Source organism: Eimeria necatrix, genomic scaffold (genome assembly GCF_000499385.1).
Source record: "Eimeria necatrix Houghton genomic scaffold, Enh_scaff687, whole genome shotgun sequence".
NCBI classification, from domain to species: domain Eukaryota; phylum Apicomplexa; class Conoidasida; order Eucoccidiorida; family Eimeriidae; genus Eimeria; species Eimeria necatrix.
The window spans coordinates 1-15,158 of NW_013654520.1; the positions used below are offsets into that span (position 1 = coordinate 1).

General features: G+C 42.8%; 2 protein-coding genes across 2 annotated transcripts; one reads left to right on the forward strand and one right to left on the reverse strand.

The window, feature by feature from the left end:
* Positions 1-482: 482 nt before the first annotated feature.
* On the reverse strand, positions 483-4,340 carry ENH_00070530 (sterol O-acyltransferase, putative; the record flags this gene model as incomplete). The annotated part of the gene is made up of 6 exons (XM_013582546.1): positions 483-779; positions 1,143-1,223; positions 2,662-2,958; positions 3,408-3,443; positions 3,644-3,720; positions 3,965-4,340. 6 exons carry the CDS (start codon positions 4,338-4,340, stop codon positions 483-485), a joined length of 1,164 nt encoding a protein of 387 aa, XP_013438000.1.
* A 3,797-nt stretch (positions 4,341-8,137) lies between these two features.
* ENH_00070540 (hypothetical protein, conserved) lies at positions 8,138-13,396 on the forward strand (the record flags this gene model as incomplete). The annotated part of the gene is made up of 6 exons (XM_013582547.1): positions 8,138-8,221; positions 9,477-9,546; positions 10,505-10,596; positions 10,824-10,922; positions 12,879-12,993; positions 13,335-13,396. The coding sequence occupies 6 exons, from the start codon at positions 8,138-8,140 to the stop codon at positions 13,394-13,396; spliced, it is 522 nt and encodes a 173-aa protein (XP_013438001.1).
* Between the last annotated feature and the right edge of the window lie 1,762 nt (positions 13,397-15,158).

Sequence of the window (15,158 nt, forward strand, 5' to 3'; positions counted from 1 at the left end):
CAGTTTTAGTTTAATTTAATTGCAATAATTACTATTTATTAGTCAAACTTATTTGCAATTCTAATTCCAATTTGACTGGAACGCTGTCTGCAAACAACAATCGCAATCTTTTTATTTGCAATTTTAGTTTAATTTAATTGCAGTAATTCTTATTTATTTGCAGGCCTTATTCAAATTTATCTGCAATTATAATCTAATTCATTTGTATTCGCAATCTTATTTATTTGCAGTTTCAGTTTTAGTTTAATTGCAGTAATTCATATTTATTTGCTAGCTGCAGCTACCTGCAACTAACTATGGCTAGCTGCAGCTAGCCACAGCTAACTACAGCTAACTACAGCTAGCTGCAACTAACTCCAGCTAGCTGCAGCTAGCTGCAACTAGCGCCGGCTATAGTAAGCTAGCCCCAGCTAGCTAGCTAGCTGCAGCTAGCTGCAGCTAGCTGCAGCTAGCTGGAGTTAGTTGCAGCTAGCTGCAGCTAGCTAGGAGATGCGCTGGAGCCGCTGACAGTGTGTACTGCTGCATTTACAATCACTGTCGCTGCGGCCTCTGCCGCTGCTGCTGCTACTGCTGCTGCTCATGCTGCTGCTGCTGCTGCTGCTGCTGCTGCTGCTCATGCTGCTGCTGCTGCTGCTGCTGCTGCTGCTTACCATTGCGCTAGCGAGGGAAATGAGTTTCCAAACAAAGTAGGCGGGGCGGAATCCTTTGCCGCGGGGGAACTGCGGCTCATAGACAAGCGACGGGACCACCATGTAGTAGAAGAAGTTCGGCAGATTAACCTGAAAAATAAAATTAAAAAGAACAAATAAATAAACAAACAAATAAATAAATAAATAAATAATAAATAAATATAAATCAAAGCCAAGAGCTCCCGTTTCGGCAGGCGAGAGGACGCGCTTTGGAGGCCTGGGGTGTCTAGACACCCGAAATTGCGGACAGAGGGTTTCGAGGAGTTTCTGAAAATGACGAAATGCCATTTTGGAAAATAATAAAAGTGATCTTAAACTGTTATTTTAATTGTCGAATTATTTTCATTCCACAGAAGCGAAACAAGTTTGAAAACAATAAAGATGAAGATCACTTTAGTTGTTTTCAAAATGGCGCTTCAGCTGCACGAGGTGTCTGTACACCCCGGCGCTCACGTTGCCAGGGTAATGCTTGCATGCTTCTGCAGTATTTCTTTTTCGGTGGAACTCCAGATTGATTTCTGTGTAGGAGTGCATCTGCAGCAGCAGCAAAAGAAAAGAAAGAAAGAAGACAACAGAAGCCAAACTCAGCAGCAAAGACTGGCGCACTAAGCAGAGACATTCAAGTGGGACTTAAAGACAAAATTATAAAAAAAAGAGACAAAATTATTTTAAAAAAACCAAATGGAGTTGAAGACAGAGTCAATGAACACCGTCTTCTTCTAAAGAACGCGCGGAGGCCAAGGGGCCCCAACTGCCTCTTTTGGACTTCACCGAAAAACCAAAAGTTGTTCAAAAGCACCTTCATGAAGTTGCACACGGCAGCCACTTGCACAAAGGCCGCGGGAATTATTGGCCACCTGCAGCAAAAAAATGCAAAACTCCAAAGTCCCCAATTTGCACAAGTCCGCAGAAATCCACAAATAAATATGTTTGTCTGAAAACACATTTGCACAAATGTACTCCATAAATGTATTTATATAAACGCATTTACACAAATAGATTTGCATAAATATATTTATATAAACACATTTACGTAAATGTACTCCATAAATGTATTTATACAAATGCATTTACACAAATATATTTGCATGAATGTATTAATATAAATAATATATTTCTATAATCAATATATTTCTATAAATATATTTCTTTATAAATATATTTTCATAAAAACAACTCAAGTCCCCACTTGTGGTAGAGGCAGTAAATAGACTCCATAAATACATCAATATGAACACATTTCCACAAACATACTCCATAAATATATTAATATAAACAATACATTTCTATAAATATACTTTTATAAACAATATATTTCCAAAAACATATCAATATAAACAATACATTTTTAAAAAACAACTCAAGTCCCCACTTGTGGTAGAGGCAGTAAATAGACTCCATAAATACATCAATATAAACACATTTCCCTAAATATACTCCACAAATGCATTAATATAAACAATGCATTTCCATAAACAATATATTTCTATAAATATGCTTTTATAAACAATATATATTTCTTTATAAATACATTTTAAAAAATAAAACAAGTCCCCACTTGTGGTAGAGGCAATAGATATACTCCATAAATACATCAATATAAACAATGCAATTAGACAAACACATTTGCCCAAATGTACTCCATAAATATATTAATATAAACACATTTCCACAAATATATTTCCAAAAATATAATTCCAAATATATACATTTCCAAAAATATATTTTTATGAAAACAAAACAAGTCCCCACTTGTGGTAGAGGCAGTAAATAGACTCCATAAATACATCAATATAAACGCATTTCCACAAACATTCTCCATAAATATATTAATATAAACAATACATTTCCATAAATATACTTTTATAAACAATATATTTCCAAAAACATATTAATATAAATATATTTTAAACAAACAAATCCCCACTTGTGGTAGAGGCAGTGGCCCACGGCGTAGGCAATGGCCGCGCACTGCGTCAAATGCTGGCAGGCGAAAAGAGTCCGCCGGCCGATGCAGTTCTTCAGGAACAACACGTGCAGCACGTACGCCCTGCACGCACCGCTGCTGCTGCTGCTGCTGCTGCTGCTGCTGCTGCTGCTGCTGCTGCTGCTGCTGCTGCTGCTGGTGCTTTTGGTGCTGCTGCTGCTGCTGCTGCTGGTGCTTTTGGTGCTGGTGCTGGTGCTGCTGGTGCTTTTGGTGCTGGTGCTGGTGCTGCTGGTGCTTTTGGTGCTGGTACTGCTGCTGCTGCTGCTGCTGCTGCTGCTGCTGCTGCTGGTGGAAGAAGTTCTTTTTGGTTTTTTATCTTTCTGCAGAAATGTGGAGCCTTTAATGCTTGAATTCATAGTTGCTTTTACTTATTTGTATATTTATTTATTTATTTATTTTCCGAGTTTTCTTACGTGAGGGACCAGACGGTCAACTTGAACCACATGAACATCTGCAGAAAGAAAAACCAAATAAATAAATAAATTAATTAATTAATTAATTAATTAATTAGGGGCATCAAATGGAACAAAAATAAAATAACATAAAAGAAAATAAAAATAATGTAAAAAATAAAAAAAGGAAAAGTAGATGAGACCGGAAGACAAGGTGGCTTTCGTAAGAGCTGCAAACGTGAATTTGGATTTATTTTGAATTATTTTAAAATTAAAAATTAAAAATAAATTTCGAATTTTAAATTTAATTATTTTAAATTCGGAATTGAATTAACTCACCAGGTAAAAGAAGTCGTAAAACATGCTGACGGCCAACTGCAGAAAGAGAGGCAAAGACAGAAAATCTGGAAAGTGAAAATAAATTAAATAAAATAATAAAATAATAAAATAAAATAATAAACAAACAAATATAAAATAAAAACAAAAGAAACAAAGAAATTCGCAGAGAAGGAGTCAAAAAGAATACCTAAAAAGAAATGAATGCCGGCTCGAGGTGTACGTACACCCCAACTCACCGAAGTGTCAAAGTACTCTCCTCTTTCGTACCAACGCATTACAGGGTTTGCCACTAAATAAAAAGCCGAGCAAATGACTGCACGCAATTCGACACAAAAGCAGCAGCTGCTGCTTTGCTGCTGCTCGTGCTGCTGCTGCCGCTCGTGTTGCTGCTGCTGCTCGTGTTGCTGCTGCTGCTCGTGTGACTGCTGCGCTGCTGCTAAACGAGCTGCGGCTTCTGCCGCTCTTCGCGCTGCTGCAGCTGCTCCCGCTGCAGCGCAGCAGCAGCAGCAGCAGAGCAGCAGCAGCAGCAGCAGCAGCAGCAGCAGCAGCAGCCTCACAGAGAAGCGTGGCGAATCCTCTGTAGGGAGATTTGGCAATGTCTGAATTCGGGTCAAAGAAATCCAGTTTGGAAGGACAGCAGCAATTAGTTGTGTTTTCAATCTCGTTTGCTGCTGCCTTTGCTGCGCTGCTGCGCGCCTGCGGGCCTTCTGCTGCTGCTGCTGCTGCTGCTGCTGCTTCCGAGTCCCCATCCTGGCTAGCCTTGGGCAGCTTGCTAGCTGCAGCAGCAGCAGAGGCGCGGCGCCGCCTTGCTGCAGCAGCAGCAGCAGCAGCAGCAGCAGCAGCAGCAGGGGCGTCAGGGCTGACGGAGTCCTCCGCCTCGCCGCTGCTGGGGGTGGTGGCGGGGGAAGCTGTTGCTGCTTCTGCGTCAGTCATGCTGCAGCAGCAAGAAGCAAATAAGAGAAGGGAAAGGAAGACAAAAAGACAAGAAGCAGCAGCAAAAAGCGGCCCTTCACATCGCGGCTGGGCGCCGCCCCGAGGCCGGAGAGCCCCTGCTGCAGCTGCCGCTGCTGCTGCTGCTGCTGCTGCTGCTGCAGCAGTTCGCTGCGCTGCTGCGCTCGCCAAGTTTCCGCAGAGATGGGGCCCCGCGACTTTGCGCGTTTCAGGTGTCTGCAGCACGCTGTCCAGGCGGCGGCGCCCGCGGACTCGGGAAAGCTGCGTCAAAATTAGGAGAAGAGCTCGCAGCTTCTGCAGAAGAAATGCAATTGAGGAAAGAATTCAAAAGAATAAACTTGAATTCAATGCGACTTCTGCTGCTGCATGCATGCGAGGCGCTGCAGTGCCTTGCGTGGGATGCGGAGCAGATGGTCACATGGGGTGGTGAGCCACTTGCTGCGCCCACTTTCCTCTTCTTTCTTTGAATTCTCCCGCCAGTTTGTCAGTTTTCTTTCTTTTCTTTCTTTTAAACCGAAGAATTCCGACTGGGGAGCTCCTGGCGAGCTGCCTGTGCGGCGATTTCCCAGCTGTATAGACACCCGGCAGACACTGGTACTGGAATGGGGCCGCGCAACTGCGCGCAGCGCCGCCGCCGCAGAGACCAGTTCTGTCTTTTATATTTAAATTGAACAGAATTTTATATTTATTTCCTAAAAAACGCAGTTTGGGGGTCTAGAGGCCCCAGTCTCAGCAGCGAGGCCCCGTTGGGGCCACCGGTGACTCTGTGTGCAGAGCGCCGGCATCCACTGTGCAAACACTTCAATTCGACGCTCCCCAGGACCCCCCGGCTTTTTATTTATATTTATTTATTCAAATTTTCCCAATTTAATTAAATTTAAGCCCCGAGGGCCCCCGGGAGATCCCCAACTCCCGCACTTGTTCGCCGCGAGCCTTGCTGGGAGGTCAGTGGGCCGCAGTCAGCAGCGCAGCAAGCTGCTGCTGCTGCTGGCAGCTGCAGCATTTCGCAAGTTAAAAACACCAACAGGCGCTGAGTCTTAGATAAAGAGGCCCCAGAAACTCCGGGGGGCCCTCTGCTGCTGCTGCTGCTGCTGCTGCTGCAGCACGAGGCAGCAGCCTCCGCCGCCGGGCTGCTGCAGCGGGAAGCCCGCGAAGGCGTTTGCGCTGCAGCAGCTAAAGAGCCCCTTCGCTACTCTGCTGCAGCAGCAAAAACAGGAAGCAGCAGTTTTGAAAGTCCCGGAAGTTTAGAGAACTTGAGAAATGAAAAAGGCAGCAAAGTTGAACTGTCGAGACACCTGGCGGGCCTGTGCTGCAGCAGCAGCCCGCCTACAGCCCAGAGCAAAAGACACAGGAGAAGCAAAGTGAGCAGCAGCTGCTGCTGCCCCACAATGCCACTTTGCAGCAGGCCCAAGCAGCAGCACTTTGCTGCAGCAGCTTTTGCTGCAGCAGCAGCTGCTGCAGCTGCTGCAGCTGCTGCAGCATTTGCCGCTTCAGGGCCAGTTCGAAATTAGAACTGATTCGGCCGAAAGAAACTCCTAGCAGCAAGCCTTCTCTGTCTTTGCTGCTTGCTGCTGCAGCAGCAGCAGCTAGCCCGCAGCAGCTGCTGCAGCGCCTCAGTCGTTTACTTGATAGGCGAGACCCGCAGGGTTTAGGGTTTAGGGTTTAGGGTTTAGGGTTTAGAGCTGCTGTTCTCTTCAAAAGCGAATACGGCAGCAGCAGCTCTGAAACGCCTTTTTAGGGTTTGAAATGAATTTATTTTGCATGCTGCTGCATGCATGCTGCTGCAGCACGCATGCTGCTGCATGCATGCAGCTGCAGCATGCATGCTGCTGCATGCATGCAGCTGCATGCATTTGCTGCTGGAATGCATGCAGCAGATGCAGCAGCTCCAATTAGCCGCAGACTTTGCTGCTGCAGGCCATCTGGAGGGGCTCTCCTTAAAAGCCGGGACTGCAGCAGCTCGGAGCTGCAGCAGCAGCAAAGGTTGGTTTTGCTGCTGCTGCAGCAGCAGCAGCGAAATCAAACTTTGCTGCAAATGAAGTACTTGCTGCAGCATTCTGCAGCAAAGGCTCTTTTCAGAATTCAACTCAGCTCACAAGCTCCGCAGCTGTATGTACACCTGAAAGCATGCAGCAGCCAGCCCCTGTTCCCCCTTAGCTGCATTAGCAGCAGCAGCAGCAGCAGCTGCTGCTGCTGCTGCTGCTGCTGACTGAAGGGAGCTGGGCCAGCAGCTGCTGATGCAGCTGCTGGTTCAAGTCTTGAAGCTTCGACAAAGTTGGAACTTCTTTTAAATGTTTTATTAATTTCTTTTTAATTTTAATAATTCATTTTAATTCAAAATGTCCTTTTAAGCCTCCCCAGCGTTTGCTGCAAAGGCCCACAAAGCCTCAAAGCCAAGCCTTCAGCTGCAGCAGCTGCAGCAGCTGCGGCTCTTTCTTACTTCAACGCATTCTGCAAATAAAGCCTCTAGGCCCTCAACACAAGGCTATGCATGCGTGTTATAAATATATGTATTATATATATATTATATCTACAACTTTATATATATATATATATATATATATATATATATATATATATATATATATATATATATATATATATATATATTATATAAAAGGGCACTGGGGGCTCAAGTTATAGCTGCAGATGTTAGAAAGGCTTTTGGAGGTTTTGTGTAAAGAGCATTACTCAGATCTGCAGCTCATGCGGGCGGGAGGTGACATTTGCTGCTGCTGCGCTGCTTCAGCAGCAGCAGCAGCAGCAGCAGCTGCTGCTGCAGCGCGGGTGCAGCCCCCCGCAGCTGTAAACTGCGGAAAGCTGCAGGAAAAAGATTTGCTGCTGCTGCAGCTTCCTTAAGATAGGCGAAATGGGCCTTTGTGCGGCTTCGAGAGCCCTCAGGCTGCAGAATTCATGTTTGTGTGCAAAGATCTGCACAGATTCAAAATAATAAGCGGCAGATCGGGGGCTCTTTGCGCCAAAGAGGCCTTATTTGAAATTATATTTCTTTTTTTAAATAAATAATTTAAAAATAGAGTTCGAAAGCTTTCGTTTCTGCAGCTGGACCTGCTGCCAGACACCGACAGACAACTGAGCAGCTGCTGCCGACAGAATGGGAAAAGTGCGGATTTTCGCGGCTTTTTCTTTTATTTCGTTTTAAATAAAACAAATAAATTCTTTTATTTATTTATTTTAACAATTTGCTGCTTTCAAACATCAGATCGGCGCAAAGTGCCGCAGGCGCTCGCGTTCAAGTGGCTGGAGCTGCATCTGCTGCAGCGGATTCAGAAGAGCTTTCGGAGCAGCAGATATTATTTGACGGAATTCAAATTATATTATTTGATCAAGTTCAAATAAAGGTAAAAACAAAACAAAATTAACTCTTAATTGTGTCGCCGAGTTGTAGTTGAATTCTGCTGCGTCGCGCTGCAGCAGTTCCAGACGACAGCAGCAGGTGCAGCAGCTGCTCACAAAACGAGTCATTGCTGCTTTCTTTTGACTTCCCCTCAGGGCTTGGGAAATAAACTTTATTAATTATGCATTATGGTTTAAAATGCGAGGCTTAGAGTGCAGCTATTTTGCAATTGGCTCATAATTAGGGGGGCTTTCCCGCAATGGCGGCGCAACTTGCTGCAGCAGGATTCTGCTGCTGCAGGATCTGAATCGACGCGAGGCCGCCTTGAGTCGACGGAGTTGAATTGAATTAATTTGAAATATAAATAAAGAAATTAAAAGGCTTTTTATTTCTCATTTCGATCCTCTAATTGGCAAAAGGGAAAATGGCGGAAGTTTCCGGCGATCCGCGAGCCGTCGAAAACCTGAAATCCTATCTGGACGTGATCAAGGAGTCCTATGCTGCGAATGTACATTTCCTGAAATTAAAATTAAAAAAAAAGAAATTAAATTTCAAATTTAGAGATAATAAAGTCATAAAAGACCAATAAATGGCTTCAAGTCTGCATCTTGTTTGCTGTCCTAGACACAGCGCCCAGGATTCAATTCAACAAATTGGTTTGCAATTTAATCGAATTTTTTGGAATCAAACAACTTTATTGGCAAATTAAATTAATTTGACAACAAAAATGTATATTTAAATGCAAAAGAAAGAATAAATGCGGCAGATATTGAACAATTATTTGCAAAAAGTGCCAAATGCCAACAGCTGTGCAGCTGCACATACACCGCAGCAGCTGCAGCAGAGGCATTCCAGCAGCAGCAAAACACCGCCAGTTAATTATAAATGATTTTCCACAAATATAAAATAATTAAAAACGCATGCACACAAACACAATTCCCCGTAAACCAGACTGCTCAGATATTACTGTGGAATATTTAAATGCTATCTTCAAACTAGCATGCAGCTGTAGCCTCTAAAATGTACTTATATATATACAAATATTCATATATACATATATACTCATATATATCTACATCTATATGTATATATATAAAGATATATAAGAATCATATATGACACTTATATATGTATATATATACTCATATATCTACATCTATACATATGAGTAGATACATATAAGCATTATGTGTAACACTTATATATATATATATATACTCTCTATATCTATATATATATAAGTAGACATATATAAACATCATATATAAAGTGTTATATGATATTTGTACACATGTACGTATAACTAGATATATATAAGCATCATATATAACACTTACATATATATATATATGTATATACATATTTATATACATATATATATATCTACATGAATATATATGAGTAGATATATATAAACATCAGATATATATAAACATCATACATAAGTTACTATGTATCTGCATGCATATGGGGTGGAAAAGATGAAGAAAAGCAGCACTGGGGGCGCCTTTAGTTTCCAAAGAAAGGAAAAGTTTGCAGGAAAGCAGCAAATAAATGAAATTCTTTTGAAGTTTAAATTACAAAGACTTTCCAATCTGCAACTTTGGAACATCTGCGGGCAGCAGCGCAGCAGCTGGTGCTGCTGCAATGGGACCCGCAGCAGCAAAACAATTAAAATAAAATTTAAAAAATAAAAACAAAAATAAAAATAAAAATAAAAATAAAAGTAATAATTCTTTTGCTTTATGTTTGTTTCTGTGCAGCCGTGGAAGGCGCGGCTGCTGCTAGTGTTGACTGCGGATGACTCAGACCCTCAATTTAGTGCTTTGGAAGGTAAGTTTGAGTCTCGAAGAATAAACAAATAAAAATAAATATAAATAAACAGAAATAAATGAATTATAATTCAATTTAATTCAATAATTCCCTTATTTGCCGCGGCTTTCCTCGTGCGTTTCATCAATGCCCATATTCCCTCTCTCCCCGCTTCGGGTGTACGTACACCCCAAGATACCTGCGCACATGAGGCTTTCTGTCCAGTTCCTCACAAGTATATTTTCTGCAGCCATTAATCAGCACATTTGTTTACTATTTCCTTTATTTATTCTTTTATTTGCAATAGTTGAACAGCTTAGTTCCAAAACCTTGACTTGCTCATCAACTTTTTTGCACTTTACCTTTACTTACTCATCAGCTGCAACTTGAAATTTTGATTTGATAATTGAAATTTGAATTTGAATAATATATATTTATACATAATATATATATCGTGAATATATCCATTAATTAAGACTTTTTCCCTGCACATTTCAAACACTTTAACAAGCTATTTCTTTGACTTTGAAGCACAAAAACTTGCAACAGCATTAATGGTAATAACGAATTGCTGCTGCTGCTGCTGCTGCTGCTGCTGCTTATGCAACAGCCTTCATTTGCTTTGGATGGCTTTTATTGTTCCAAATTTCTTTTCAAGTGAACTGATTTCAGCTTTTGCTGCTGGCCAGGCGACTCAGCTGCTGCTCGCAGCAGCTTAAAGCTGCTGCTGCTGCTGCTGCTGCTGCAGCTGGCTGCACTGTCTGCTGCAGCTGGCTGGGCCATTTGTTTGCTGCAGCGAATCCTGTGGCTCTTTTTGCTGCAGACAGCAGCAATTTACTTGGTCAATTTTCTGCGTTTGAATCAGCAGCACCGCCCCAGTTGTTGTATTCATTTGCTTCAAACGAAATGCTGCTTTTATTTATTTTAATGAAGAAATGATTTAATTTAAATTAAAATAAATTTAAAACTTTGCATGCAGAAGGACTCCGAGCGAGAGCAGCAGAGAATTCGGCAAAGGCCATAAGTGGCATTGGGCTGTACATGGCGAACTTCGCAATTTTGCTGCTGGAAGTAAATTGTTTTGAATTAATTTAATTCAAATCAAATTTAAAACATTTAATTTAAAAGAACTCCTTTAATTACGGGTCCCTTCCACTCTTTTGGAGCGCCTGCGCACCACTTTCAGGTGTACGTACACCCTGCTGGGGTGTACGTACAGCGGTGTACGTACACCTGAAAGCAATGGCGCCACTTTTTTCACTTTTCATTTATTTCAGTTTTTGCATTTTTGTTTTCAGGGCCTCACGTCGGGCGTAATGGGCTGCATGCGCTGGCTCGACACTTTGTGTCAGTCTCAGAAAGTGAAGCAAGGATTGGTTTTGTACTTTTCAGATTGCGTAAGACTTCCTTCAAATGAGCTGCTCCTCAGCGAGCAGCAGCAGCAGCAGCAGCAGCAACAGCAGCAGCAGCAGCAAAGGGCAGCCTGCAGGCAGCCAGCAGCAGCAGCAGAGCAGCAGCAGCAGAATCTCGCCTGAAGAATTTCAAACTCCGCGTTTTCTCTTTTCCCGAATTTGAATTTGCATCTTTTGCAGATCTGCATGCAGCAGCAATCCACTTCATTAATCCAATTATTTTCACTTTTTGTTTTTTAATTTCTTTCCCGAAGTTCATTTTCATTTCTATGTCCGCCTTTTTGCCTTAAAACTGACTTTCCCGTCTTTTGCCATAAATCCCTTTTTGCCTTTTTGCTGTTCATTTCTTTTCTTGCATGCAGAATTGCAATAAAAATTATAAATTGATAATTGCCAATTTAAAACTTTTATTTTAATTCTGAATTCCCAACTTCATTCGTGCTTCCAGTTTCGCTGCTTGGGGTGTACGTACAGCCTCTGCTGCACTCGTTCCGAAGTGGAATTTCATTTTCTGCTTTCATTTATTTAATTCTTCTTTTTCTGAAGTTTGTTTTCCCGACTTTTCCCTTTTAAAAGTTATTTTTGATTTTTGAACTAAATTTATTTGGTTAATTAGTGCTGCAGCATCAGCTTTCAGTTTCCCGCCACAGAAAGGCCACTTTTTCTGCAGCTCTCGAGTTGACGACAAGCTGATAAAGATTTCCTTTTGTCTCAATTCATTTTCGCTTCGCTGCTGCTGCTGCTGCTGCTGCTGCTGCTGCTGCTGCTGCTGCTGCTGCTGCTGCTGCTGCTTTGTTCTTGAACAGCGCACTTACAGACTAATGCCGACTTACTGGTCTTTGCGTCCCAAAGAGTTTTTGAACATGAAATTCGAAGAAGGCGAAAATGAAATGACGGAAGAAGAAGTTGGCAAGCAGGTCGCGCTGCTGCACCAGCTGTACATACACCCCAAGCCGACGCAGACGCGAACCCGCCTTTGTACACTTTGCGAATATTTGAATTTATTTTTTGCATTTGAAACCACTTTAGAGGAGTAAATTGTTTGTGAATATTTGAATTTATTTTTTGCATTTGAAACCACTTTAGAGGAGTAACTTGTTCGAGAAGGATTCACTAGTTGTGAAATGGAAAAGATCCGCAAATTAAGATACTTTTGAATGGTGATTTGTTCATTAAATAAATTAAATTAATTATTTAAATTAATTAATTCCAAAAAACCATTTTTGTTTCTTATTCTCCCGCAGGTGATGTCTCTTTACCAAAAGATGATTTACTTCGCCCACGAACTCAAAGCCACGCAACCGGAGGCCGACGTCCGTCAAGTTCTAGGGTTTAGGGTTTAGGGTTTAGGGTTTAGGGTTTAGGGTTTAGGGTTTAGGGTTTAGGGTTTAGGGTGGGGGTTTAGGGTTTAGGGTTTAGGGTTTAGGGTTTAGGGTTTAGGGTTTAGGGTTTAGGGTTTAGGGTTTATGCAGGGCGCGGGAAACACCCCCGCGTTGGTGAACAGTTTGTTGACTTCGCTGTGCAACATTTCGCCCTTCTTTAGGGTTTAGGGTTTAGGGTTTAGGGTTTTAGGGTTTAGGGTTTAGGGTTTAGGGTTTAGGGTTTAGAGTTATTCCTGCATTTACTTCCCCTCCTTTTCCTCTTGTCCTGCCTTTAACTGGCAAATCCCTGGGCATTTAAGAAGTTTAGAATGCAAAATTCTTTTAAAAAAGTCTAAAAAAAAACAATTTCAAACCTTACAAAAAGCCCCATTTGCTGGCCTTTCCCCGGCCTGCATGCAGCTTGCATGCGCCATTTCTGGCCTTAAATTTGCACTTGCTTTTTGGGGCCCCACACCTGCCGCGGCCCAAAGTCAGCAGCAGCAGCAGCAGCAGCAGCAGCAGCAGCAGCAGCAGCAGCAGCAGCAGCAGCAGCAAGCCCCTGTTGCTGCTGTTTGCGCAGCTCGAGCCCGCCGGACTGCTGGCCAAGGAGTTCGCGCGCTTCGCCCCAGACCCCCGAGCACTTCAAAACCTTTTGAGTTCTTCCAAAACTTTCTCTTTGCTCTTTTCCGTGCCAGGTGCGCGCAGCTGCGGTGTACGTACACCGCAGCTCGGTGTACGTACACCGCAGCAGGGTGTACGTACACCGCAGCTGCGGTGTACGTACACTGCAGGGTCGGCGGCAGCAGCTGCAAAGCCTCGAAGGCCTTTTTAGATTTTGAAAAGCGAAAATATAAATTAATAGAACTCAGAAGATATGCTGCAGTTTGTTTCGCGTCTCTTTGATTCTTTTTTCGTTTTTTTGCTTTTTTTTCTTTTTCTTTTAATTCTCCTTTCCCTTCTAGTCCATTTGTGCTGCTGCTGCTGCTAATCTTTTCCTTTTTTATTTCCATTTCCCTTTTCTGATTTTCTTTTGCAGAGTTCTGCGAAAACCTCCTGGGGGACTTCTACGCCACTCTGCCTCGAGACCGGACCTTTTGAAGAAGCACTTGGATTAATTCGAAAAGCTTCAGCTCGAATTAAAATTTAAATTCAATTTAATTGCAATTTAAATTCAATTAAAATGCAAATTAAATGTAATTTAAATTGAATTAGAACTCAATTTAATTGCTTCTTCATTTCCTGCTACTTTCTTTGCTAGTTCGTTTGCTTTGGCCTGCTGCTTGAGCTGAAGCTAAGAAGCAAAACTCTAAAATTTGCTGCACGAATTTTCGTGCATTTTGCTGCTGCAGCAAAAGGACTTCTGTTTTGCTGCTAGGGGCTTTTGCTGCAGGTGACCCTGAGGGGCGCAATTAACTGCTGCTCTGCTGCAGCAATTTCTTGTTTTAAATAAAAAGCTATTTTTCTTTTTGCTTTAAATTAACAGCAGTTTGTGGCAGCTGTGCTGCAGCCCTCAGAGGCGCAGCTCGCGCTGTGTGCAGCCACGGCTGCACTTGGTGGTACAGAGTTTTTGGGAAGAAGACTGCAAATTAAAATCAAAAATATAATTCTTAAACCCTAAACCCTAAACTCTAAACCCTAAAGAATAGGCTGCGAAGGAGATGTTTGACTATTTAGAGCCCTGTTAATCTGCCCGCTGGCTGGGAAATGGATTAAGTCTGCTTCTAATTAACCTGAAACTGAGGCATTTCAGCAAAGAAAAAAGAAAGAAAAGAAAAAGGAAAAGTTAGAAAATGTCGAGCAACTATGGAGTTTGAGTTTGGGGCTCAGAACTAAAGTTTCAGGGTTCTTGTGGTCAAGGCGTTGTGAAATGAAACGGAAGGCACAGAGGAGTTGTGAGGGGAAAACTGCCCTCACGGCAGTGCAGTCCGTCAACTTCAGGGGAAAAATGAAAGATAAAACGAAATAAACGGGCAAAATATATTTTTAAATTGATTTTTCGCTTTAATTTTGTCTATTTCCGTCACTTTATGTCAGGAGCAGCTGGTCTGCTCGCGGTGTACAGACACCGCGGGTGGTCACCTATCGCAGTCCACGCCCACTTCAATGCCACTTCTATTTCTGAAACTGCGGAAACATCAGTTCTGTTTGTTCTGAATTGTTTCTTTTTGAAAGTGTGGAATATTTTGTTGAATTAATCTCTTTCAGGTCGTATTTGCTTCGCTTTCCAGCAATAATGCTGCGCTTTCTCGTGTTTCTGCTGGCCTGCTGCAGCCTGACCCACGCTGCTCGCGCAGGCCGTGCTCGTCCCACAGTGCCTTTGGAAGAAACTGAAGAAAATGTTTCTCCCCGCCTTTTCCTTCCATTAGACACTCTTGCCTACAGTTTCTTCCTCAAACTCAATGACGAGGAGTGAATGAGCGGCAGCCACTCCCGCTGCTGCTGCTCCTGCAGCAGCAGCAGCAGCAGTAGCAGGTGACCATTGACAGCGCGCGAGAACCTTCCTTTCTCGCGGCTAAGTCTCAAGGAAATAAGAGCTGCTCCAGAAGACTCAGCAGCAAATCTGAAGCGTGTTGTAGACTTTTTTGCTGCAGGCATTCACGAACAGCGGCAGCAGCAAGAGAACAGCAGCAGCATGAGAATAGCAGCAGCAGCAAGAGCTCAGCTGCTCTATTCCATTAAGTTGGTATTTCTTCTTCTTTACAAACTCAGAGAGCCAACAGGTCTTTTAAAAACATTCCGAAAAACTTTCTGAAAGGTAATTTCTTTTCCTGCAGCTCTTCGCCGTTTCTTTCTGCTGTCTGTACACCCCAAGGAGTGCACAGACACCCCAGCTGCAGCGCTGCTCAGGCAGGAAGTTTGA